Source organism: Hirundo rustica, chromosome 1, assembly GCF_015227805.2.
Source record: "Hirundo rustica isolate bHirRus1 chromosome 1, bHirRus1.pri.v3, whole genome shotgun sequence".
NCBI classification, from domain to species: Eukaryota; Metazoa; Chordata; class Aves; order Passeriformes; family Hirundinidae; genus Hirundo; species Hirundo rustica.
Genome location: NC_053450.1, coordinates 136,381,815 through 136,409,362, shown reverse-complemented (window position 1 = coordinate 136,409,362; position 27,548 = coordinate 136,381,815). Strand labels below are relative to the sequence as shown.

General features: G+C 38.3%; 1 protein-coding gene across 10 annotated transcripts in view; it reads right to left on the bottom strand.

Annotated features, from left to right (window-relative positions):
* CACNB2 (calcium voltage-gated channel auxiliary subunit beta 2) overlaps positions 1-27,548 on the bottom strand; it is a 244,369-nt gene that overhangs the window by 134,138 nt on the left and 82,683 nt on the right. Inside the window, exon 1 of one of the 10 annotated variants that reach the window (XM_040059486.2) lies at positions 23,914-23,964. The exons of the other annotated variants lie outside the window; for them this stretch is intronic. Coding sequence (XP_039915420.1) covers positions 23,914-23,949 — 36 coding nt within the window. The 5' untranslated portion in view covers positions 23,950-23,964. Of the gene's footprint in view, positions 1-23,913; positions 23,965-27,548 lie in introns of those variants that run through there. 10 annotated transcript variants of the gene reach the window in all.

Genomic DNA, 27,548 nt, shown 5'->3' with positions numbered 1-27,548 from the left:
TTATATAATGCAATTATGAAGTCTTTAAAAACTGGCTTAATCATTGCAGAATGAACTTCAGGAGATTATCATGAAATTAGCAGTTTGCCCGATGTCCAGTAGAAGGCAGACAAGGAAACATCTCTTCCCCCTATATGATCTGTCATCCAGCAGCCAGGTACCTTTATCCACAAGCACGTCAGCATTTTTCTAAAATGAAGGGGCCTAAATACAGCTTACATATTGTTTTATTTCCTCATAAAATAATTTAAATCCAAGTACCTATTCTTTGCCCTAGATTCTTCTTTTCAGTAAGCTGTTTGGTAGCTCCTACTGAACATCAAATCAGTCACAGTCATCCTTGTAGCCACAGTTCCAAAAGTTCCCTTCGCTATGTCAGAAGCTTATTAGAACTATATCACCTCTTAGCACTTGAACTTTTGATCTGATTTTCTTAAAAATAGCAAAGAGTCCCGGTTTAAAGAACATTATTGAAAATAACAGCATTAATGCTATTTAATCAGCTCAATTTTCTTCTAGTCTCTTTAAGCAGAAGGCAGTGGGCTGCATATTCTATTCTACTCTCAGATTGACTTGAAGTTCAAAGCTGTGTCTGAGTAATTTCATTCTGACACTGTTAAATAGCAGTTCGGGAAGCATGCAAAGATTTTCAGGTAAAGCTTGTCCACCTTAACTCCCCATGTTCTTTGGCTGACAGGTTTTGGGAGTCAAATCCAAAACTTTCCACCCTCAACTCCTTTCTCTCTTTCCATGCCCCTGCAGAAGCAGGGAGGGTTGTAGGACCGAGAGAACTTGTCGGTGTTGGATACGAAAGACGAAAGACTCCAAGTATTTCAGGAGGCAAAGAGTACAGAAAAGCTATATTGTCTAATTCTTACTACCTTTTGTAAGGTGTTCCGATACAGACTTGACATGATTGGTGAATAGGAGCGACAGCAAAACACCACCTGGAGAAAGATGGTTTTGAGAAAGGATAGTTGTTTTGCCAAGATTGTTTTGAGAAGAGGCTTTCTTGAGAACTTTTCCCTTGGGGAACAGTTAGCACTGCTAGCAGGCTAAAATCTCTTCAGACTTAGAAATGTCAGGCCTACACGAACCACCTCGCAGGCTCGGCACCTATTCTTCATTACGTGGCTTCCTTAGGACCCTCCCTGCCTTTCTGGAAAACAGAATTCAATTGTGTTCTAAGGATATTTTCATAAACCTTCAAAATTCTACCTCCTGCTCAAGGGGTAATATTACCCAGTTTCTTAGACAAAATTGAAATCAGATGTATTTCTCTTGAAAACAGGGTCCCAAACATCCTAAATTTCACAAAAAAAAAGGGCAAATGCTGGGACTTTGTAGAACGATTTTGTCAACACACGATCTGATTATCTTTTTTTTTTTTTTTATTAAGTCAAAGGGGTATGAACCGGCTTCTACCTGGAAATAAATAATGTAACATGGAAACAGAAATAAATACGCCACAGAAGTTTAAATAGTAAAATGGCAATCACTGGGACAGTTCTTGTCCTCGCTTATGCTCACTCAATCCTAATTAACACCAGCAGAATTTGGCCCGCTGTACAAGCCCCATCTAATCCCTCCACTGTAGTCTGCCACGCCAGAAGGTTATTCCTTGAAACACTCCCCAGTAAGCCGGATAATTCTAGAAATGACATTTCAATGCCACCAAATCAGTTTGCCCATTGCTACGATTTAATTTCTAAGCCTTTTCCACTTGACTTACTTGTATTACAACATAGAAATGGTGACAATGAAATCTTTTTTAGTAAGAAATCAGAATCAACTACGACTATTTTTGCCTGTGGTTTGGGACACACATTTGGAAATTATTGAGTCTTTGCAAGGACAGCATCACCCCTCATTTACTGTTTGTATTAAAGGTCCCTCAAAAATTACAAAATACAAGCAGAACAGGTAGAAAGAGAGTAACAGAGAGCTAGAGAACCATCTAACAAGTAAGATAAAAATAACAAACCCATTTGCAGTCTCAGGACTGCATTTAAAATGAGACACTGGAACAGCAAGAGCAGAGCAGCAAGAACAGAGCAGCTGCTTTTACAATATTTAGCTCCTGGCTCTCAGAAGGGCCTGTGAGGGCAGGGGAACATAGGGAGAAGTGATGGGCTGACTATCCCAGAGGCTGCTGGAGCAGAGCTGGGGAGAGTTTAGGTTTGGATGCATCATTTGTCCCAAGGCTGACAGCTCCAGAGGCCATTTTGCACCACCTTGTCTGAGCTGCACTTACAGCTCACTACCTCTGACCCTGGAGTGAGGTTTTTAGCATGGAAAACTGGTGTAAACAGAACCAGATCCTGCAAACAAACTGGTCTTCTCTACTAAACAGAAATAATTTTTCTAAATATTTACAGGTTCAGGTCCTTGCTGTGCTGACAGCATAATCTACCTGGAATAAAGGGCAATCTGCACTGGTGCTGTTTCTGGGGAGAAGTTCTTTGTTTTCCCCTTTATGCCATGTAGGGATTAAACAGGGCCAGCTTCTGTACCAATTCCAGGGGTTTGAGCTCTTTGGCAGCTTGGCTTTATCAGCTTCCTGTGCAGCTGCCTGCACAGGTGAGGAAAAGCTCACACAGCAGCACTTGCTGTTCCTGCACGGCTCTGAAAAATGGGCAGCTCAGCAAGGCTGAGGGAAGACACTACTTTGCCTGATGCTGAAGCCAGGAACTCGCTATTATGCAGATAAATACACCTACACTTTTCAGGATATTCATGTCTTCATCACATAAGGTACATGTAATTCATGTACCTTTTAATTTTCACTGATGTACCTCCTCAGAGCATCATTTAAAGACCACAAAACTTTTTTTTACAGCTGAAATTTCACAGTTTCTTCACCTGTTTTCCACTGCCTTGTTTAAAACACTCACATTTAAAATCCTTGGTTTTGCTGGTTTCTGCTGGGGTGGAGTTAATTTTCTCCACAGTAACTAGTATGGGGCCGTGTTTTAGATTTTTCTGAACACGGGGTTGATAATACACAGATGTTTTTGTTGTTGCTGAGCAGAGCTTACACGGAGCCAAAGCCTTTTCTGGTTTTTGTACTGCCACAAAGGCAATGGAGCTGGGAGTGCAGGTGATCCAAAGTGACCAAAGGGATGTTCCAGACCATGTGACATCATGCTCAGCATACAGAATGCAGGGAAGAAGGAGGAAGGAGGGGACATTTGGAGTGATGGTGCTTGATTTGCCAAGTAACTGTTACACGTGATGGGGCCCTGCTCTCCTGGGGATGGCTGAACACCTGCCTGCCCATGGGAAACAGCAAATTAAATCCTTGTTTTGTTTTGCTTGTGTGTGTAGCTTTTGCTTTTCCTTTTCCGGTTAAACTGGTTTTATCTCAATCCATGAGTTCTCTACACTTTTATCCTTCTGACCTTTTTCCCAAGCTCTCCAGTGGGGGAGTGAGTGGGGCTTGGCTGCCGGCTGGGTAAACCATGATATTGGTAAAATGAACTTTTAACTCTGCCAGTCATGAGACTGCTGTTTTTCTTTTTCTTTTTCTTGCTCTTGCTCTTTTTCTTTCTCTTGCTCTTTTTTTTTTTTTTTTTTTACTTCTTCTTTACAAAGCAGAAACAAAAACCTTTAAAAAACCCAGTATAGCAGAATAAGGAAATTCCTATCTACTTCCTAGCGCTCCACACCCCACTACACTTCCTTAAAGACAATTTTAGTAAGAAAAATAAGACTATCAAGTCAACCAAATATCTAAATATGCAGTTTTCTTCAATTCTGACAGATATCTTAACAGATATTAGAGCAAATACTTCAGCATATGTGAAGCATAGGTGCAACAAAACAGATTTTGTTGGGTATTTAATTACTTATTCAGTATACACCATTTTTTAAAAGTTTTCCCAGTAAAAAGATTGCATTCAATAGAAAAAAATTTTCTAAATTCTGCTTCAGAATACAATTTTATACACCATGAACCACAAAAGAACACTAAATCTCAAACCTAACATAGAAACATTAAAAGACTTTTGGCGTGCCCCTCAGCACATCATATGTCAGACCACCTATCTGTAAAAGACTTTGGGACTTGGGTTTTTTCCCTGTACCATCAACTGAAAACTTATAATGTTATACCATAAAACACTGCAGCCAGCTATAAATATTTCTGAAGCTCGCCAAAATTCTTAGAAAGGGGACAAGCAAACAAAAGTTGTGTGCAAAAGAATACAAAAATTCTTCAGAGCAGAGAAGGAAAGGGACTCCAAGAAGGTCATTTTGCTGGTACTGGCAAGGCTACTTCCAGAGGAGCTCAGGATGATGTTTCATCCTTCAATTTTAGTACTACTACTTTCATATCTTTTTTGTTATGTGTACGATTCAGACTTATCTATTCAGACATAACAAGGAAAATTTAAAAGACTTATTCTCTTACTTATTCTCTGCTAAAATCTCTTGAGATTCATCCTGAAACTGGGACAATACAAAACTTAGAAGGATTAAAACATGACATGCTGACAGAAGTGTAAACTCACAGTGTGGCAGGATTTTGTAGAAGAGCAGAGCAGTTTGAGGAGCTGATTCTGCACCTCCCAACACACACCACTGAGAGGCCCCCTGGGCAGCCTTGATGCCAGGCAGGAAACATTGCTTAGGTTTTTCAAGCTTATATAAAAATGCAATTAAAGCATCTCTCTCTCTCTCTCTCTCTGGAAATTCAGGGCCTGAAAATTATGACCTTAGACTTTCCAAAACAGTTTTCAGCCCAGTGCTCTGCAGCCCATTGCTGTATCAACATGGACACTCAATTTTGGCATGCCTTTTTGCCCTGAAATATATTCAATGATTTCCTCTTTTCTCATGTCAAACTATATGTAGAAGAGAAAATAGGATGCTCAATACAAAATAGGCATTAAATGGCATCCCAAGCTATAGTTTTTGAAAGGGCTGAAATCTTCCGGGCACAACACAAAAAGACATCACGGAATGTTTTAAGGTTATCATAATCCTAATATTTACTATACTGCATTTTTAGATTGAATTATCTGAACCCTGAAGAAAGGATAATTCATGGCCAGGGCCAGAGAGGAGACCTGCACAATCTCCCACCAAGAAAGGCAGTGGGGATTGTGTTTGGACACACTTACACAGAGCTGGGCACTCAGAGTAATGAACAGGGGGCATGGAAAGGGAGCCACAGCACCGCACTTGGCCACATTTCCAGCTGCCCCCTTGACTGCACCGGGGAGTTACTGGCACCTCAGCCCATTCTGACCAGATCCAAGTCCAGCCTGCCAGACAGGCAGGCCCATGCCAAAATACCACATGCTCCTGAAGGATTGGTGCACCAGATCTGAGAAGAAAGGATCCTGGCAAGGGTAGAGGTCAAACCTAGCACTTCAACCCTGGAAGCTCCTTCTTGCAACACCCCAAAACTTCTTATGGGAAAGAGGCATTTACTCCTGAGACAAACAAGAGCTCAGCTCTCACTGATATCACAGAGTATCTCTGCACTCTTCCCTTACCAGACTTCACCTGGCAGCTTTGGAGGATGCACAAACAAGAGCATCCCACTGCAACAAAACATGGGATATACCGAGACCCAATTAAACAAAAAAAAAAATATAGAGTATAAATAATGCCATTTCAGCTCTATGAAGAATAGGGAAAATCAGCTGATTTGAAGAAGCTTGTCTGGTGCAGGAAAGAAGTGCTGAAGGTCATGTGCCATAATTTCTAGTTAGAGCTTCTTGAATTATGCCTTTTGCAAGCAGGAACCAAATCAGTGTATTGAAACATTATGTGATGTCTTGTAGAAAACTAGGAATATACCTTTTTTTTTTTTTTTTTTTTTTTTTTTTTTTTTTTTTTTCCCCTATTTACTTTTACTGAAATACAAACACAAAATGAATAATTTTGAATTTAAAAAAATTAGTTATTTAAGAACTGATGTCTGATTCAGGATTCAATTTTTAGAAATGTCCAAATTCAGAGTGTATGTTTACACATACATACAACCCCCCCCCCTTCAGAACCTTACAGATCTTTGGATCTGGGTAATGAAGAGTGTGATGAATTCACTGATGACTTCTCTTTGCTTCTCAGTAACAGCTAAACGTATCTCACATCTGTCAGATTCCTGAGTTCTCAGTTCCAGCTTCCATACTACATGTTCATCACAGTTAATATTAATTGGTAATCAATCAGAAAAGGCACCTGAAGCAAAGAAACAGGACAGAAACAACTTTATTTTATTCCCACCAGGCAAGAACTCTGACATGGTAATAGGGCAATGTGTTTACCATTTATGTTTACCCTGTACATAATAAAAGACTTGTCCAACCAGAGTGAACAGTCATTTTTTCATCAGCATTTTTGTTTTTCAAATGGAAGTTTTTTATCATATGCAAAATTGCATTAAGCATGTATAATGACTTATTCAGTGATTTGCATAAATATCTTCCATGGCGTGCACAAACTTGACAGCTGTGATTTTCTTTATCCATGCATAAATAACAATAAAATTGGCCCAAAGACTTTTACTTCACATTTTAAATGTGAAGCCTAACAGGGCAAAGAGAAAGGTTATCACTTCCAGAAACATTGGAAAACCACTTCTTCTAGACCAAGCAAGTACACACTAAAAAAAAGAAAAAAGAAAAAGAAAGGAAAAAAAAAAAAAAAAAAAAAAAAAAAAAGAGTATAAAGAACATAAAATTCCCAAATCATAGGATAATTATACTCAATATATTGACTTCAGGGCTGAGCAGGACATAAATATAGTCACAATGGATAATGTTCACAATAGATGTTTCTTTTAAATGGTAAAGAATATTTTAAGTGTTTTGAGTATTCAATATTTCAAATATCTACCATTTGTATAGTTGGAGGAGCATAAATATTTCAAATTCTTAAAACAAAATTAAAATATTTTTAGGATTTTACACTAATTTGAAGTACCTTAAAATACTTTGGCTAATCTATTCTATGGTTAAATTTAAGATATTTTTAAAGTCTAAAAGGAGTAGTCACTGGCTGGAATTTACTGAAGTTTATTATTTACTTCTTTCTATAAAAATTTCTAGCTATTTAAAACACGCATAAAAGTAAATTTGGCTTTAGTATAGGCGACTGCTCTGTGCCAATGGAAAGGCAGGTTTGCTGTCTGAGGAAATGATTGTCTTTAGATTTAACCAGCATTTAGGAGGTGGGAGGGTATGGAAGAAAATTACTTGCTTGACCTTTGCCTTCTTGAACTCTCAGGTCTGGACCATGTAAATACTTCAGTCGAAGTATCCTATTTAAACAATACAGGCTTTATTTAGACAATAAGCTGATCAAGCAGACAGGTTAATTATTTGCCTTCAGCAGGATATGCACACTGGTCACTGCTTAAAATCAAAACTACTTTTGCAGTAAGTTCTACAAAACAATACTGTAATGTGAATATAAATGTTGAAATTGAACCATTCAGTGAAAATCATTGAGTAATAAGCCTTAAATATTTAGAACTAGAAGGAAATTAATTATTATTATTTTTTAAAAATTCAAACTATGATAGCAGAAATATAATCAGTAAAATGTATATATATTTTTAATTAACTTGTGGAAGTATAAATCAGGGCAGCTTCTGGATAGCAATCTCTAGAGCTGCTGAACAAGTAAATTTATTAGTTACTTAGTAGAAAGGTAGCAGAAATTATGTTACCATCCTTCTGCTAAAAAAAGTTTCCCAGCATTTGAGTTCTGAGCAGTCTGGCCTTGACAATAGTTTGCTGTACCGGAAGGCAGATAGCATAGCACAGGAAAAGAGCCTAGAGGCATTAGTGTAATCCATTGAGGTTAAAGTAGGAAAGCTAAAATTATTTAATACTTTTTAAGCCCACAGTACAGTAAATGGTCTGTTGCTAGGAAGCAATCCTGGCTAAAAATACAGCTCTTTTTAATATGCTGACTTTATGTCTGAAGAACACCGGAAACAGGTCTCACTGAAGGCATTTCTCACGCCCCTCCTCTCATTCCATAGAGTCCCCAATTCACATTCACAAATGTATCAACCTCAAGTTCTCCTCAGTCTGGAGGTTATGTCTGACCGAGGAAAAGACAAGCTCAGCAGATGGATGATCTTTACTAACACCTTGTCAAGAGTGCCCTTACGAAGGAACCCACATTACTAAGTAAAAACTCTTTAAAACTATAAGATTTAAAGTTCTCATCCCCAAGTCTGACCATAGATTTGCCATCATGAAGGAAGAATTTTCTCCCAGAAACCTGAAAACCCTGGAAAAGGATGACTGCCTGGGCACATCCTCCGGAAGAAATTGCAGGATGCAGTAGATGGTCCCAAACTCCTCCTTGTATACCATGATAAATTCCCATAAATAAAAGCAATTGACTGTCCTGATTTACAGCTGTAAACAGGTGAAGCAATGCTTAGACATGCAAATTAAAAATTTAAAACCTCAGAAACAGAAAGCAGGGCTTGGCAGTAACAGTGCTGAGCAGTTGCACTCATTTAGCTCGCAGAGAACTGACCAATTGTACACTAATACTGGCACGGTAAGTTCAGCACTGTTAAGAAACACAACACGCCAAAACATGACTTGCAAGGGATGAAGGTGCCACGAATAACTTAAAAAATGTGACCTCAGACCTTTCAGGAGTGTCTGGATGAAGCCATAGCTGTTACATTTTGTGCAACAGATAGACAGTCACACTTCAGAGGATAAACAATATATTAATGAAAGAATAAGGTATATAACCCTAAGCACAGACTTGCAAAAGTATCATGAATTAATGTAAGTAACTTGAAGACTTTGAGCACATAGTATTACTGTTCTATCCTACAGCATTTAGTGAATGCATTCTTTAAGTAAATTGTGACACAAACCCATGCTTCTCAGTAGCTTCACAGTGTCTCTGAAAATGAATGTGCAAGCAGAAATTGATGATAGCTTTAAAATGAATAGTAGATAATGTATTTTTTTAATTACTAGATAAATTTCCTGTTAATAATATCTGAATTATTTTAAAATTCAGCTTTATTTTTTATGGTTTTACTCTGCAATAGTTTCTCCTTTCTAGGTAGTTTTTTGATGGAAAAGAAGATAGGTGTTCACAGCTAGTTCTGCCTTCAAATTTTCAAGAAGTTTGGGGTTTTTTTGTTTGTTTGTTTGGTTGGTTGGTTTTTGTTACTGTGTTGTGGGGTTTGGGGGGGTTTTTGTGGTTTTGTTTGTTTGTTTGTTTGTAGTTTGTTTGTTTGGTTGGTCGGTTGGTTGTGTTTTTTATTTTATTTTGCTAAAATCCTTTTCTCCTGTCTTAAGTACAGAACAGCCTGGCCGCCCTTTTAATTGAAAAAATAGTTTTTTTGCCAACAGGCAAGTAACAAGACACAAGAGTGTCTCTCTTATGTTCATAAACATTAAATTTGGAATCCTGCACTTATCAGTCAGCAAACAGTCCTCTGCATCAGTGAGGTATAAAATCTACCTCCTCTCATTCTTCAACACATTGACTACTTGTCACCTTAGGGAGGAAATTTTTCTGTTTGGATTTCATATTCTCTGTCAATTTGCACATTAAAATTTGCACACACAAGAAGTGGACATCTAACTAGGTTACTTTTTGTGCAGCTTAATGCAAGCCATGGCTGATATCAAAAATAACAGGTAACGTTCACTTTTGTAAGCACAATGGTTTTGAATAACTTTCTTCAACCGTCTCCTTTTTAGTGAGGCACACCCATACAAGAAAAATCCTACCAGAATGAATGCATTAAATAGTTAATTATGGAGCTGAGGAATTATCTACATATTTTTACAAACTACAGTCTGGCAAGAATTGAACATTTCAATCTAAACTACAGTTTTAACCATTAAGTCTTGTGTTAATGATAAATGCCTGGGTCAGGCCAATTGCAAGCAAAGGTATAGGCTGGGCAGAAAATGGACTGAGAGCTGCTCTGAGGAGAGGACCTGGGGTTGTTGGTGGATGAGAAGCTCAAGCTGAGCTGACACAGTGTACTTGCAGCACAGAGCTAACTGTGGGCTGCATGAAAAGCACGGTGAGGGAGGGATTTACCCCTCTTCTCTGGTCTGGTGAGATCCCACCTGGAGTTGTGCACTCAGCTCTGGGGTGCTCAGCAAAAGGACATGGACTGGTTGGACTGAGTCCAGAGGAGGCCACAAAGATGATCAGAGGGTTGGAGCACAAACCCTATGAAGAAAAACCAAGGGAGTTGGGGTTGTTCAGCCTGGAGAAGACTCCAAGGTGACCTTAGGTTAACCTTCCAGTATCTAAAGGGATCTGACAAGGAAGCTGGAGAGGAAATTTTTACAAGAACATGTACTGGTAGGACAAGCAGAATGCTTTTAAACTGAATGAGGGGAAATTTACATGAGACATTATGAAGAAATTCTTCACTGTGAAATTGATGAGGCACGGGAAGAGTTTCCCAGAGAAGTCATAAATGCCCCAGCCTTAACTTCAAAGACTATCACACAACATTATAATTAACTAATCTTAAATGCCTGAGTTACTGCTAAAGAGCTTTTTCATTCATTTTCCTTAAAAGTGCTGCATTTACCACAGAGAATTTACACCACCACAAAGAGAACATCATTTCCCATTTCCTTGTGATGTAACTTGCAGCATGAGAAGTTCCTTTTCCTTGGAAACTGTATAGTACAAAAATACAGTAGTTTCCATTAGTGTGGGAACATGACATATTTCTCACAGGATCCAAAGTATTTCCCCTAGCAACAATAAACTTACAGAAAAGATACGAGGGAGTAGTTTAAAGCATTGGCTGTAAAGGAAAAGAAGTCCTTAATTTACAGTCATGAGCTAGTTTGTGATATTCCAGTCATAAATATGCAGAAATTACTCCCATGATTTAGACCAACTGGAGTTCAGATTTCCACTTATGTGATTTTTTAAATATATTTTTTCTAAAGAAGGAAATGTGCACATTTTTAAGATTTGAGTTATAAACACATTTCAAAGGAGGTACTTTGAAAAATAAACCAGAAACTTTGTCCCTTGGAACAGGTCACTTACAAAACATCTCTTAAAATAATCTCTTTCCAGTTTTACCAAGATGATAAGGGAAACTTACAGAAAAGGCTGCAAATCAAAAGCTATTTCTTCATGAGTGCTTAAATCACCCACAAAAATAGTTTAAATTAAAACCTGCATCCTTACTGGGATCTGATCCCTTAGCACGCTGTCATCCCAGCAGCAGCTCAGATTTAGAGAGGTGACAGTGCCTCATTTACACATCAGCACATGAACCCTTTTCCTCCCTCTCCCACCAAACCTGCACAAGTGTGCACACAGCATGCACACCTATCAGCGTACCAGCTATCAGGTAACCCTATCAGTACGGCAATGTAAGTCCATATTACCTGGGCAACACTGTCAGACATCCAAAACTGGGAGAAACTGGAAAAAAAATGTCATTAGGGGACAGCTGTTTTTATGGATAAGAATCGGGGTGGGGAAAGGGAAGAACTTAGGAAGAAAGAAGGGATAGTAAGAAATGGCAGATTGAAGCAGTTACTGATGGTGTTTGGGGCTACTTTTCAAGTGACCCCAAATCTGAGTCCTTCTAGCAGCTTAGAAATCAGGGTGCTGGGTTAAACCATGCTAGGTTATTAACAGGGACTGGCTTTGCTTCGGGCAGAGAAGTATTTCCCTCCTCACAGCCACCCCACTCCAGCCCTGCACAGCAGCTGAACACTCCACACAGATCCCTTCAAAACCTCACAGAGCAGCAGTGCCCATAGGGCATAGGGACTGCAGCCTTGAGCGCTTCTGCTGGACACTGGATTGCTGATATAAAATACACTTCCCACTTGTTTTGGAAAGGTGAGACATCAGTTTTATTCATTTAAAGTATTTCCAATCCAACAGTGTACAGAAGTGATTGACCGATAACTTGAGATTTTCTGATAGAGAACAGGCCAATAACATATGCATTGCAGTGCAGCCCACGTACCCTGTCGTGCAGCTCACATTACCTGTCATCCCTAATGCAGGTGAAAAGACTGAAATGTCTGATCTGGTGACAGTGGAGAAAGATGCTGTGTGACTGCTGCTATTTTACTCTTCACAAATATAGAATAACCATACCTCCCATTGTCTTGCAGTTACACAGCGCACAGAGGTTACGCCAGAACAGATAAACTGACTTCAAACAAGCATTCAGAGATGATTACTTAACCTTACAGGACAATATTAGGCATTTGATAGAGCTGACGACATTTGAAATGATACTTGAGAGTACAGTTTGTTCAGAACAAAGTTGGAAAGTCATTTAATAGATTTTGCTCTACCACTGTGTCATTCTGCCAGGAACTGAAGAGCACATCCCCCTTCAGCCCTGTCCTCTCTCCTGCTGCTTTGTTGGCCAAAGCACTGGGAACACTTCAAAGTATCTGGCAATCCAACACGTTTCTACTTACTCTTCATATTGAATCTTGTAGGAGAACTCAATTAAGTTTATGAGCTTTTGTAAGTGACCTTGCAAGGGCCCAATTGTCAGTGCTGAAATAGCTGGCACACAGCTTGTTTAATTTCTGTTTACAATTGGAAAAAAATTCCTAACACTATTTTCTGTGATATTGAGAAGCATTTTACAATTATAATAAACCAACAAAAATCTGTCAAATCTCTTAAAATTAAAGCTACTTAAGTGAAAGTATTATAGACCCTATTACTACATTAATATTATATTAATACTACATTAAATTTTTAACAGTTCAAAATAGATTTTTTTTGTTTTCATGAAAGTTAAAAATTTATCAGTTTCCAAATTAAAAATCTGCTATAGCTGGCAATGGGTGATGATGTTTCTTCATCATACAAAAGATCTTCTCCTAAAAATATGTTAAGAGGAAATTATTATCTATTCTAGAATTATATTTTGCTTCATTAGCTTTATTCTCTATCAATTGCTAATGACTCAAAAGAATATCACAACATATTAATATCTTCCAAGCATGGTATTCCATGCATGTATACACACCAAGTATATACACAGCAAGTACTTACAAACACCTGTTTTGTCAGTGTTCAGGAAGCGATCAAGACATTAAATACAATCTCAATTCCTGTACAATAAAAACTGCGATTAAAAATTACAAGGAAGTGCTGCACTCTTTTCTAAGTGATAAATGAAACAGAACAAAAAAATTTGTTTTGTGCTCTGTGAGAAACAAGGTACAGTATATGAGCAACATTAAAGTCTGTAAATCAAGGTTTTTGTGAGGAGAAGAAAAAAGGAGTTCTTGATTTGAGTGCTGTACAATGGTGCTTCTGCTTCATTGTCATCTGTCTGAATCACAGCAGACCATATTAACTGTTGTTCTAATTTCTGACAACAAATAAAGGCAACAATTATGCTGAGGCATTCCAGCAACATCCCATTTCACTAACAGGCAAGAACAGCTCTAGGTTGATTGAAATAATGGTTTATAAAGAGTAAACAGTTTCTCAGAAGATTTCATATCTGATTCATGCCTTCCAATATGAAATAAATAAAAAAACAGCTGCCAGCAGCTGGAATAGAAGTACTTTGTTTTCCCTGTTCCCTTTGTGATTTTGGGATTTCATTCTGGTTTTTCTGATTTCTTTAGACACTCTTGTATCTTCAGGGAGGAACTTTGACCTTCAAGGACATCTGAATGGCCCTTTTCAGACAAAGAAAGGGTAAGAATGTTTGGTACTTGGAGTTTAACAACATGAAATCACATTCAGAAGTGCAGCTATGAACAAATCTGTAAATTAATATCTTGCATATTAGCACACTCAAATGACCCATCATAGTTATATGCCATTTTGGCTTTCAGGGTTTTTTTAGTTGGTTGTTTTCTTTGTTTTTTTATTTGGTTTTTCTGGAGAGCTGCCTCTCAGTCGTAAGGAGATTATGTTCTTTGAATGCATCTATCTCAAATTGTTTACTAGACTTATTTTAAGAAGTGACATTTACTGTTACTTAACAAAAATATTATTCACAGTAGGAGTACCTCGTCCCCTAGGCAGTGCTTTATGTCCTCCACAGAAGCACATGGGTAAGGTTGGAAGGGATCACAGAGGGTTGTCTGGTCCAGCCTCTCTGCTCAAGGAGGGCCACCGCAGCGCATACATCACAGGATCGTGTGCAGATGGCTCTTGAACATCTCCACTGAGGGAGACTCCACTCTGTCTCTGGGCAACCTGTTCCAATGCTCAGTCACCCTCATGGTAAAGAAGTTCTTCCTCATGTTCAGGCAGAACTTCCTGTGCATCAGTTTCTGCCCATTGTCTTTTGTCCTATTGCTTGACACCCCTGGGAAGAGCCTGGTCCACCCTCTTGACACCCTCCCTTCAGATACTGAGAGAGAAAAGATCTCCTCTCAGTTAGCTCTTCTCGAGGCTGAACAGGCTCAGCTCCCTTCTTTATTCAACATTGTGTAGATATAGATAGAGATCAGAGAATGAAACCTCAAAATTAGTGGAAGACTCAATGGAGTCTATTACAGAAAATATCAAAATGTCTGTTGAATTTTATCAAATTTAAGTTATTTAATAGATTGACAACAAATATTGTGTGTTCAAGAACCAGGTTCTGTAACATGGGAGAAATCCCACAGAGTGGGATTTTCCTAGAAGAAAAGCCGAAGACAGGTTGAAATGAGGAAACAGCATTCAGCCTGGAAATAGGGCAAGAATTCAATATACTGTATCTCTTATAGTAATCCAATACTTATTTACCAAAGCCAACATAAACTGAAAGAAATGGGGAAGCAGCATGGGAAGTCAGACATAAAGGCCATCCCGCAAGGCCCTGCAGAGCAGGCCTCACTGACGGGCTCTAGGTACAGGTCCCGACTTTTGAATTCTAGAGCTTTTATTTACTTCTTTCCTGTTTTTCAGGCAGAATTATCTTTACTCCCTGATGTCCTTTGAATCTCTTCTCTCATTTCCACAATGCTTCCACTTGTGACTGAAAGCATTTATAAATCATATATAATAGAAAAGAGAGATTTTAACTGCCAATATGTATCTTGAGACTGTAGCATATGCTTCCACATAAGTAGCTTTTTATTTGTGCTTCTTTTTTCCTCCATTTGTGAGACACCTTTGCATATATTTGTCCAGATTTATCTAGTCTAGTAATCAACTGTCGTATTTTGTGCTAACAAGTGTTGATGCTATTTTTATTCTAAAGAAGATATTTTACTGACACAGATTTCTGACAGTTGATGATCATCCAGAGAAATTATTTTAACTGTGCTGCTGGGGGTTTTTTTTGTTTTTCTTTTTTGTTGTTGTTGTTTTGGTGGTTTTCTTTTTTTTTTTTTTTTTTTTTTTTGGTGGGTTTTTTTTCCCCCTTCTTTTTTTTTTTTTTTTTTTTTTTTTTCGTTGTGGCAGTGCCAGAATTGTTTTATCAAGCTTTATAAGAAGTTTTATATTATGGTTCATTCCACTCTGCCCCCAGTTCTGTAACTGTAACCCCTTTGAGTTTACTGTATAACAGTTGTTTCATGTCAATCATCCCCCCCCACCTATCCTTGTCAATCCCCTCTCCCCCCTGCCCTGGGGCATCCTGTCTGTCACCTCGGGACCCCCCCCCAGGCTCAGGAAATTCCCAGAGGGGCGTCGAGTGATAGGCTGGTGCCCGGGAAATCCCCTTCTTCCCTTTGGTGAGTGGTCCAAAGTTTACAAATGGACACCCCCTGGTATCCGCCCGAATTCCCTGATTCACTAACCTGTTGTTACTACCCCTAAATCCTCCCCCGCTTATAAGTTCAGGGAGGCAAATTCAAACACGCTCTCTGGCTGGGCAGTGGGAGGGTGGCAGAGCTCTCGCCGCTTGGGCCTGAATGAACCATCTTTAAACCTGCTTAGCTGAGAGCCGACCTTTTAGCTACTGCCAGCCATCACGAAGCAACTTGGGCCAGCCGCTGGTGGGAAGAGGAGTCCCGCAGGAAAAGGTTGCTGACTTGCAACTGAGACCGAAAACGCTTTGGCCGCTGTGCAGATCTGAGCCAGCCAGTGGCCCGCTCCTGCCCGGCGTGGAGAGGCACAGCCACATTTGGTAGTGTTTTTTATCACAGCTTTTTCTACCATAATAAATAATAAAAATGCATGGTTTATTTGGTTTTGGTTTTTTGTAGTGTTACATTCAAATTGCTTCTAAATACTAAAAACCAATTTCCATGAGGAAATCCCGGTTATAGTTTCCTCAAGGACAGGTGCCTTGTTAAAACAGAACTTAAGAAGACTTCCAAAGTAATCAGTATCCCTTTTGAATTCAGTATAAAATAATTAATGATTAGATAAAATATTCTCCTATGAGTCAGTATACATAGCAAGAAATAAACAGATGCAGAATACTTTGAGCATATAGTGATTAAATTTCCATGATATTCTGATCAATTGTATTCCTAAATTTATTACTAAAATATGGGCACATTTCTTGAGCATTTCTCATGAGCCTTTCTCATTGTATGCATAATCCTCGTTCAGCATCCCACATTACTTGACGAACAGTATAACTCCATGGGATGCAATAACAACAGGACGTTACTAGACCTATACACAAGCAGAATCCCAGCTGAGCTGCAGCAACTGTGCTGAGGACAAGTATTTTTGAAAGGCAGCAAGATGAATTCAAACAGAAAATTCTACAGCCTTAACAAACAACACTAAAATAGATAGATAGATAGATAGATAGATAGATAGATAGATAGATAGATAGATAGATAGATACCTGTCAGCTGTAACATTAAGCAAATGTAAAAGATAAAATTTTCTCCATCTTCCTCAGTTTTTACAGAGTATTCCTAGGCTGCAGTATGTTCTCAGGCCTGAATTTCCACTACCCATTCTTTTGATTACCATTCTGTTTCCCTTGGCTACCATAATTTTAAGAATAATTTTCCCATTACTGCACTAATGTTTTGAGTGAAGAATTCATAAATGCTTATGCAGTTACATGTATAAATTTGTCATGCATCACTGGAAAAATAAACCATTTTACATTTTATTTTATTCTGAGCCCATTTATACCTCTAGAAATGTGAGATATATCTGAGAATTTGGCATAAATTGCAAGTCCAGTCAGTTTTAATCTTTGCAATTCAAATATAGGAAAATTACATTATAAATTTATATTGCAAGCACCTCCAGTTTTAGTAGGGACAAAAACCTTAGGAAACTAAAAACTAAATTACAATAGAAATAACTAAGCCACTGGAGTATACAGCTGGCATTCCTGTATCCAGATTTTAATGTCCAAGGCTAGTACAAGTACTGCTGAGAATAAGGGGCACAATTTCCTTTTCCTTTCCACAGCTGCATCTGTAATTTCACTTTCTATTTCATCTCAGACAAAACTACTTTCAAACTAAGGTTTGTATTTTTTTCCAACACTCTCCTCTGAACCAAAACAACTGAAAGTTTCTGAAAATTTCAAGACACTTCAAGGCAGCTCAAATCGGTTGTGATTGGGTCAACTGTTAACTTCTGCTTTTTTATTAAGTCTTGATAATGGAAGAAAATCCCACCCAAATTTTACATTTTAAAAAGTGGAAAGCGCATTCCTCTTGGGCTCCCCATTATATCTGTGAGGTTACAAAAGTCCATAGAAATTAGAAGCAGAAATTAGAAATCTGTGGTAAATGCTTGTCCATGCTGTTACACAGCATTAATTTTTAAAAAATACTCTGGGAAAGTTAACTTGTCCTTACTGTATGAAGTCAGTCAACAGCTTTCTACCTTTAACACAAACCACCCTCAAGGCTCTTTAAAATTGCTGCCTGGTAGTCACGACCTCAGCACACTGTACAGAACTGCTATTCCAATTTGGAATGCACCACCAATTTATTTTTCAGACTTGACTGCAGGTTTGAATGTCAGAGCTCATGCAGGCTGAGTCAAGCAGTGCTATGGATAGCGTGCATCACCCCCATGCAGCCCAGACTCGCAGTGCCAGCAGTCTGAGCGCAATCCCAGCCTTGCGCGCACGGGCCGCAATGTCCCGCAGAAAACAGGCTGTGCCACCCATGCAGCTCTGCTCACTGGCACAGCCTGGCTGCCCGGGGATGTGGCAGAACCCTGGTGCCCTTGACTCAAGGGAAAACTTTCAGAAATGTCAAGGGAAGCAAGTCCTCTAGCTTACAGCAGACTGCTTAAAGTTCTGCATGTCCGGATGACATTTCTGCTAATCAGATTAGGAATGTAGCTCCTACCAAAATGAGTAGGAACTACACTGATAAATTAGTACAAGAAAAAACAGAGGAAGAGATAATATGTAGCGAAGCTTTGTGCCTTTTCTTTCCTAGTGCTTTGTATCCCTTGAACTTTCTGCAGGACGTCACTTGAGCCCCGTGAAACGAAAGGGAGAGAGTCCAGCAGCCACAGGAGCTTTCACAAAAGGTTTGCCTCTAAAGGATGGAGACAACCCAGACTTGTCTCTATTAATAGAAAAAAACCTGTGCTGCCAGCAGAGAGAGCCAAACGTGTCATAAGAAGTTTGCTGAGGAAGCTTGCTCTATTACTCAGGAATGCTAAGAGCTGTCTCCAACTAGAAACTAAGGACTTGAAAAGAACCAGAAAGAAAGTAAATTACAATGTCATTTCAATGCCAATGATTATTTGACAGGGTGAATATTGTATCAATTAGGACACACTAGACCAGGAAAAGACAGAACCAAAACAGCAAGCCACCTTTTACTGAAAAGAAACAGAACTTCATAAGCAATGTAACACACAAGATTTTTTGTTTCTGTTTTTCACCAATAATGGTGCATTCCAGATAAAAAAAAATCTACATCTGTTTCAGCTGTGTCAACCTTTAAATGCCAAGAGCCATGATTTATCAAAGGATGAAAGTCCTCCATGCAAGCCAGAGTTAAGTAATCAATTATCTTTTATGCCACCTACTCCTGCAATTATTGCATGGATACAACTTTAAGTCCAGGGAGATACTGTTGCAGTCAGTGTGCTCTCTTCATAGACCTTCCATCAAACCCTCCCTCAGTACCATTTTAAAAGAGTGCTATGAAATGAGCAATAGTTTTATTAGTGCTTCACAGACAGGTGAGGTGTGTACATTCAATATTTCCTGACTCCTTGCACTTTTGCAGTCTCTTCACAAGATCAATACTAACTCACAGCAGAGCAACAGCAATAGCATGCCTGTGAACAGTAGGTACTTCTCTCCAAGTTTTCCTCTCATCCATGTGCCTCAAGAACCTCAACTGAAGAGAACTTTTGTCCTCTGCTAGAAGCACATCAAATGTCATTTGTATTACCATCATCTTTCATGTTTCAGGGTAAACATGAAATCATAGTCAGATAACTTTCCTATTGTTTCCAAGCTTTTTCCACTGTCTTTTCCTTTGAATTACTTCTTTCATTTCCTATTTTCAAGTTGACCCTAAGTGTAGAAAAATAGGGTTCTTAATGTAGCCACATCCTCCTCTTTGTGCTTCTGTATTTGTTTAATCCTTCCTTTCTAATAATATTACATCTCTTAAAATTCAAAGCTCTACTGCCCTTTTCTTTTTCTCTATTTTCTCCCTTAGAATTTTATCCCCTGCTTTCCCTTTTTGACTATACAACACTCCATTTTTTCACATTACGTGACACTTCAAGCATATTTCACTATATACATTATATTTTTCTTTTCTCATTCACTTTCCATACCTTTGTAACTGCACTTAAAACATAACACCATGTTATGTTTTAAGTAATAACATGAGATAGAAATATCAATCTCTCTTATTAGCTGAGGGAATTCACCAGGAATTATAATTTCATAATTACATAAAAGTCAGACTTCCTCCTCTCAAAACTCCACTCCTTTGAACCTGAGTGATATAACAACATATGCAACAGAGGGTTATTAAATGAGAAGACAGAGATAAAAGATACTGTGCAAATGAGATGATTTATCTCTTTCATACCCACACTGACAACTCAATTTAAATAATAATAAAAGCAGAAACATACTATGTGTGCGCTCACAAGCAGCCTATTAACTGTAACAACAATGCAGCAAATTTCCTACCCACCCAAACCTGTGTTTCAGGGAAGAAGAGCTACTCTGCCAAAGAGCCACACAGACTTTGCTCTTTTTTTGCAGTGGGTACCACAATCTATAACTACTGACAGCAGAGCATGGCAGACAGCTCTACAGCTTTCAGCTAAAGAGCTAGAATTTATTTTGGGTATTTGTGGCTCAATGACCTTTCTGCTCAGTAGGTTGCCTTGGCACAGAGTCAAGGTTTGCAGCCCTCCAGCAGGGCTCGTATGGTTCCAAAGGCCAGAGGATGCTTGGATAGGTAAAAATGTCTGTAGTTAGAACCTTGAAATGGTGCTACCCTTGAAAATTACATCAGGTCACAAGAAAATGTCTTTTACAGAATACTGGAAGGTGCCTACTCCTCCAATATACTGCAGTAACGGACTAGCCAAGTAGTTTACAGAAACCAGAGGGGAGACATCTTTCATTAGCATGCGTAAAACCGTATTTTGAAGACGCTATGGTATTTCAAATTTCAAAGTTCCTTTCTTTTCAATTCTCACAACTATTTGCTGCTTAGGTAAAAAGCATAGTTTAAAGAAATACACCATGCCCCATAGCTGCATTTATTCTAACCTACTGCCTTTTCCACAGGTACAGGTCCTACCTATAGCTGTCACAGATCTGAAAGGCAGTTTCGTTACATAAAGTAACAAACAATCAAATTGCTTATATTAGACAGTGAAAATTAAATTTATGTCAATAGGAGTCAATTTAACAAAATTATTCCATTAGGAATAATTAAATGAATTCATTTTGCAAATCAAATATAAAAAAAACCCCAAGGCACTAGATGACAAACAGATTTTACAGTCATCTTGTCTAGGTCAGCCTCAGTTCTTCCCAGTGATTTTCAAATATATTCACATGTGGCAGCACCAACAACTATTAGAGAGAGAAAAGTGAAAAAATTCTCTACATAATTTAAAGTCCCCACAGCTCCTAGAAGACCATTCAGTGCCTTTAAAAAGCCAGACCCCACATGTCTTGGTTTCAGCACAAAACCAAGGCTGATATTCACAGAATCTCTATCAAAGACGTGAAGATCTATCAAATGGTATCTGGAGCACTTCTGGGAAAGAAAGAACCTGCTAAAAAGCTGACTCCTCAGCTCTTGAAAGACATTAGATATTAACTTCTAAGCTTTGCAATTTCTGATGCAGCAGTCAGGGACCGTCAGACACAACGGTGCAAAATTTTAGCAAAGGTTGCAGAAGCTGACTAGTTTTTAAAGGTGGTAGAAGGCTTGGGTTTTCTTTTTCACAGGGGATGGCATTCAGGTAGGTGCCTTGAAGCCTAGAAGAGGAACTACGAATTATGCAGGCATCAGGTTTTTGTAAAAAGATACAGCAGCATAATATGGTTTCTGTCCTTAAATCATTATATGTGAAAGATAAAAGGATCAAATGACAAATTCAATTATAGAATAGCAAAGATTTAACAAACACTCTGATTTAGCGAAGTAGTTGCCAAAAAGTGGTCAAAATCTTGAGTTTTAAGCCGGTGAAAATTAAACTGAAATTTCAGCAGATGTCAGAGCATCTTGCTAGATTACAGCCAAAATATTTATCACAAAAATATTTATGCACTTTTATCTTTTTGATTAAGCCTGGGACCCTTGTATTTTCACTGCATATGCACAAAGGTCAAGATCAAATCCCCGAACAGGTAAAACATCCAGTCAAAATCCAGATTCTTGAGAAGTTGATCTCCACTTGTTGGGATTTAAAACAAGTGATACTCTGAGCAGGTATCTAATTCTCTAAGGTGTCCTTATACTTCACTGTAGAGTAAGACAGATTTTCAAAATATTAAAGCATTAAAAAAAAATCCCCCACTATTCTTTTCACTTGTTTTAAGCATCCTCAGAGCAATAGGTATTATTTTTCACAATCAAAGTACTGGTCACAAATTGTACTTACTAAGCAAGTGGCACCTTCCATCACTTAGTAGTGAATAAGTTTTATATTATATAGCAAAGACAGATGAAGTGATTAAACACACACCCCCCAAGAAAACCAAAGGGAAAGAGATTAATGCAAGACTTAGATAAAACGATCTCCTTTTATAACTATTGATTTCTTTGTTTTGCGCAAACAGCTATCCAGTTACAATCGTAAATTACTAATAGAATACACTTAGATAAAAATGAAGTCAGAAATCCTTACAGATAATTTTTGCAGGTTTATTTTTGGTTTTCATAAAAAATAGTACATGAAGTAGAAGTAATCCCAGATGCTACAGTGGTTTGGACGCTGCATCTATTTCTTTATATAGCACACAGTTGCAATCATGTAATTTGTCATTTTTGCACTGAAATTTTCAAATCAGTTTATAGTTTATATATTTCACATGCGCAATTCTGGGTTTAGTGAAACAATTAAAGGTCATTAATGTCTGCAACGTAGGGCTGTGCTATGATAGATAAACGCTGTATCAATCACCCAGTTGAAACAATTACCAAAATTTACCATTTTCATGACAACATGGATATTTTTCCTCTTTTTTGCAAATTGGTGATGAAAGGATGGAGAGCAAAAAAGGATTTATTTATTTGGAGGACTATTGTACAGTGCAAAACTACGGGTAAGAGTTAAGTATTTCAGCATTCTCCAACATAGTCACCAGAAACTGGTATTTGAATACCTAACTATACCTTATATTTAAATAGCCAAACCTGGAGCCCATCACAGCTGCAGACTTAGGAGATTTCTACTTCCAAGAAGAGACACTCTGTATGTGAGCAGTTTATCCCTCAGTACAGAAACTGGGGGATACAAACATCTCTCAAATAAGCTCATATTCAACCACAGACTGCTTCATGGATACACTTAAATTTCTAAGTTATCTGAAACTTAATACATTTTCACAGCAGGGAAGGGAAGGTATCCAAACCTCAGAGCTGGCAATGAGATCCTTTACTCCTAAGCAACTCTAGCACTGTAGACAAGGTAATGCAATTAAGGGGAACACTTGGGGCAATATCTGGGGCTTGATGAGGTCACTGAAGAAGCCCTAAAGCTATCTACTGAGCAGCTGCCTGCATTTTCAGGACTCTGTGTGGAACTGGGATTTAATGATATTGTGTTTATTTGGTAGAGCAGGCTGTGTGCTGCTAGTGTTGTATAATCATACATGATGGGGGTGAGTAAAGGGCACTGTTAACTCAGGAATTATATTTCATGGCTTACTTTATTCCCCAACAGGAATCCTAGTTTCTGATACAGAAGGAATTGATGAGTACAAAATAACAATGTATTTTCTTAGTAAAAAATAATAAAGTCAACAGAAAAGTCACTGAATTTGGACTCTCTCATCCCACTGTGTTTTATGACTTATTACAATCTACTGAAACAACTTCTGTGACTTTTTAAATAGTGTTTAAAAGTGTGAGTCATACTACATAGAAGAACACCTACAGTATCAAACCACTGAAACATAAAAACATAGAAATTAGATGACAGTTATTCATTAATCCCATCAAAATCTTTAAACCTTACTTTTTAAGTCTTAAGTCTGCATCTGGAAAGCCACAAACATTTTTCAATTGATTTAAAAGTATACAGCACAAACCCTTTACTAGCAGAGATGGAAAATATATATAATATACAAGTAAGTTGAAAGCCTGTCATTGGCATATTTCCTAGTACAGTTCCCTCAAAATACCAGTATACAAAATAATGTTTTTTTTCTTAATTCTTAGAAATATTTTAAATAATTATGATCTTTAATGACTTCTAATCTTTTCATCTACCTTACACCTCAGTCTAAGTTTATACTTCCACATATATAGAGAAAAACATATTCATATATACTTGAAAAATCCATACTTACAGAAACTTTGTTCACACTTGCGTACTTACCCAGGACACATTTTTAGCCTTGGGTGTTTTTAGCATGGCAACATGCAAGGCTGAAATGACCAACAACAGCCCCACCAGCATGGAAAGTCAGATGGAAGTGTAGTCCAGGTGCCTTGTTTACCCCAGGGTGTGCAGTTCCTTGGCCTGGCTGACACAGGCACACTGAGCATGTGGTCAGGTAACAATACAAAAAGTCATTTTTCTTCCTGATGTACAATCCAATCAAACTGAGACACATCTGTCTTCAGCAGCAGCTGGCCATATTTCTGTATATCCATGAAATCCAAAGTTGGCTCTTCCCTTTGAAAAGTCAAACCAAAAGTCAAGGGGACTTACTCTCACAGACACTTCACCTTCCCAGTGAGAAAATGTAGAGTACAGTTATCCTCCAAGCTTCCAGCCAAGCACTGATCTCGCAGGAGAATGAAGCCCAGCACTGGGAGCCACTCGCCGTCAGAGGATGTCAAAGACACACACAGTAGCTGGCTGCCCAGTTTAACTGCTGCTATGCCCGACTATTTCACGACCCCAGGATCTTTAGAGTAACAAAGAGAGTTAGAATTTCGATGTCAATAAATAATGCATGCCGACAGCTCGGGCAGGTACCTGTTGCACTGTCTGTGCCTGTGATGTGGTGGCTGCCGCTCCAGCCCCGCAGAGGGCACCTGTTCTCGCAGCACCCTCCCGCAGCGCTGGGCTCACCGCCGGCACGGACACGCGACACAGAGCAGCAAGCAAAGGATGAAAATCACTGTTTCTGCTCGTTTCTCTTTGTTCCTCTGCCCTTCTGTCCTTTTACTTTTACCTCCTGTCAATCTAGATTACCAGTGCAGATCCAGGCTAAATTTTGCAACTATCAGTAGTGATTAGAGTGAGTTGATTGAAATCGGATTATACAGGAAGACCTCTGCTTCCTCACTCAGCACACGGGCCAGTACCATTTGCAAAATACTTACGCTTCACTGCACAGTATGAGAGCATTTGGAGCAGTCCATTACAAGAGAAACAGTGCAGTGGAAACAAGCCCGACTTCACTGTCTTTATAAATGAGAGAAAGGGATTCTGTTCTCAGTAGCTGCATGAATTTACAGGGAGCATTTCAGACCATTTCCAGATGGAAGACTTTGTTGGAGTCTCACAGATTCACCACAAGGCATCAGAGAGCGGCACTATGTGCCTAAAGTGCTCTGTGTACATGCCTGCTGCTGCTCAGATGTGGATCCAGTCCAACTGTGGCATCTGAGCACTGAACTTGAGAAGCATCATCCTTCCCTGGGAGAACATCTGCAAATCCTATTCACAGTATCCACACAACTCACCAAGAGTTATAATGTAATTCAAATGTGCTTTTTCCAAAGCCAAATGTGCTTTTTCATTAAATGTACAAGGAAGGTGACCTACCTGAACCATATTCAAATATATGTATTAATTTAAATATTAATATGAGCTATGAGGTTAAAAGGTACAGTACCATCCTAAAATATTGATATTTTATCTTGAAAAGAAGAAAACAAAAAATAGAAAAGAAGATGGTGACAGAGAAAAGGGGGGTAATCTGATAAAAAGCAATAAAAAATGTACAAAATTAAGTCCAGCTGACAGACACTGTGAGTGTGACAGACAGATGCAGTCTGCATGACAACATACCATTTTTCTAGGACTTCCAAAATAATAACTTAATATTATTATCTACTCATAATACAGAGCTAGATTATACTTCAAGCATCATCTGTCACTTTACACTGATTATTTAATGTATTTGCATAAATGCAATGGGTTTATAATTGCAAGAATTCAATTTGTGGATGGTCTGTGATTTGTTTGTGGGTATTAAAATAATATTAAGGTCTTTTCCAAGGTGGCAACATAAACTTCTGATTTTGTTAAAAGAAACTCCAGAAACTGCTTATGCAACTGGGACAGAGATAAAATGTGTGTATTTCCCCTGGAAATGACCATCTGATTTTTAAATAATTACAATCCCCTGCTTATTTCTAGTCCACGTTGTAGGTAGTCAGAAGCTAAGTCTGGTACACTCTGCATTGCATAAACTACAAAGAAGGTTTTTATGCACACAGTTTTTAATTAGATCCCCTTTTTTTTCATAAGTTGACTCAGTCTCATGGAGCTGAAGCACTATCTACTATCTGTAGCTTTAAAAGATTGGGACTCAAATGAAAGAGTGGATGATGCCTTCAATAAGTGCACTGAGATTCAAACTCTAGTAATTGGACGGGTGGAATACAAATGTATATGACTGGATATAAATCCAGCAGTTTGGAAACTTCATGCAGTGAAAAGTTCTCAATGAGACCTTACGCAGTTATTAGAAACAGTTCTGTTTCAAATATACCATGTCTAGACATATTAAAGAAAATATTTCACAGAGAAATTACTTTATTCCATTCAGAAAGTTAAAGAAAATAAGTCCAGAGTCTGTTACATTAGCATCTAACACAAAGGTATCCTACAGTAGTCAGTGGTGAAGAATGGATTAGACGTCAGATCTGCCCCTATATATTGTGACTATAAGTATGCACTTGGTCCTATACATACAAGCTGAAAACCAGCTGGCATTTGAGCTTTCTCCTTCTTAATGTTAACTCAGTTCACAGAATTTTAGAGCAGCAGCTGCTAATGGATTGCCAGACGTGCTCAAATAAAATGAACTAAATTTATTCCCTCACACAGAAGGATTTTGAAATACTGAATTTTACTTTAAGCAGCTAAGTTACTGCCTTTAGCATACATTAAAAAAAAAAAAATCCTACTAAAATACACTGAAATAAAAGACAACAAACTTGAAAACTTAGATGCTAACAAGACCAGAAAGTCCAGAAATTAACCCTGTTATAAGTAGGACTTTCGGTGTAATCTTTAATTCCAGAGGACACAAATCTCATTGTGGAAAACAGAAGGTCCTCATAAGAGGAGAAATGCTGAACAATAAACCTAAAATGACAGAAATAATCTGCACAATGCATCCTCTCCTTTCTGATGTGACACTTTTCATACCGTCACTGCAACATCTGCTAGTTTTTCTGTCTTTAATGAGAGCATTTTCAGAAGATGCTTGTGAAGGAAGCTGCTGCTGTTACTCTCATTTGATAGCTGGAATATATTCCAGATGAGTCCATTAGTTAATGAGGAATCTAGTCTGAGAGGATTCTGGTCTGATCCTTTCAAGAATTTAACATTCTGTAATGCTTTCTGTGTTTAGAGCACACTTGCGGATTTTCTCTGCATTGCATACTCAGCAGTTCTGCAAACAAATCTTCATCACTTCAATTTTGAGATCATAGACCTGTTTTAAGCTGGGTATTCCCAAATGGTGATACACAAGACACTCTGGCTATTAACAGAATTTCTGATTTAAGCAAAATGTTCAGCCTTGCCAGGAGTAAGCAAGAAAATCTATTTCCATTTTACTCATAAAACTATCCTCTCTCTTCCTGCCCCACATTTGGTAGCTCTGCCTTCGGAATGAAAGTGATGTCTCATATCAAGAAAACTGATTTTTTTTCTCCTCAGTATCAGCCATCCAGGGATGAATATATCTGAAATCCAAGAGAAAGAGAATTTGTTTCTTGGTCTTTAAATACCACATTGCAGCATATACACAGAATTCTAGGATG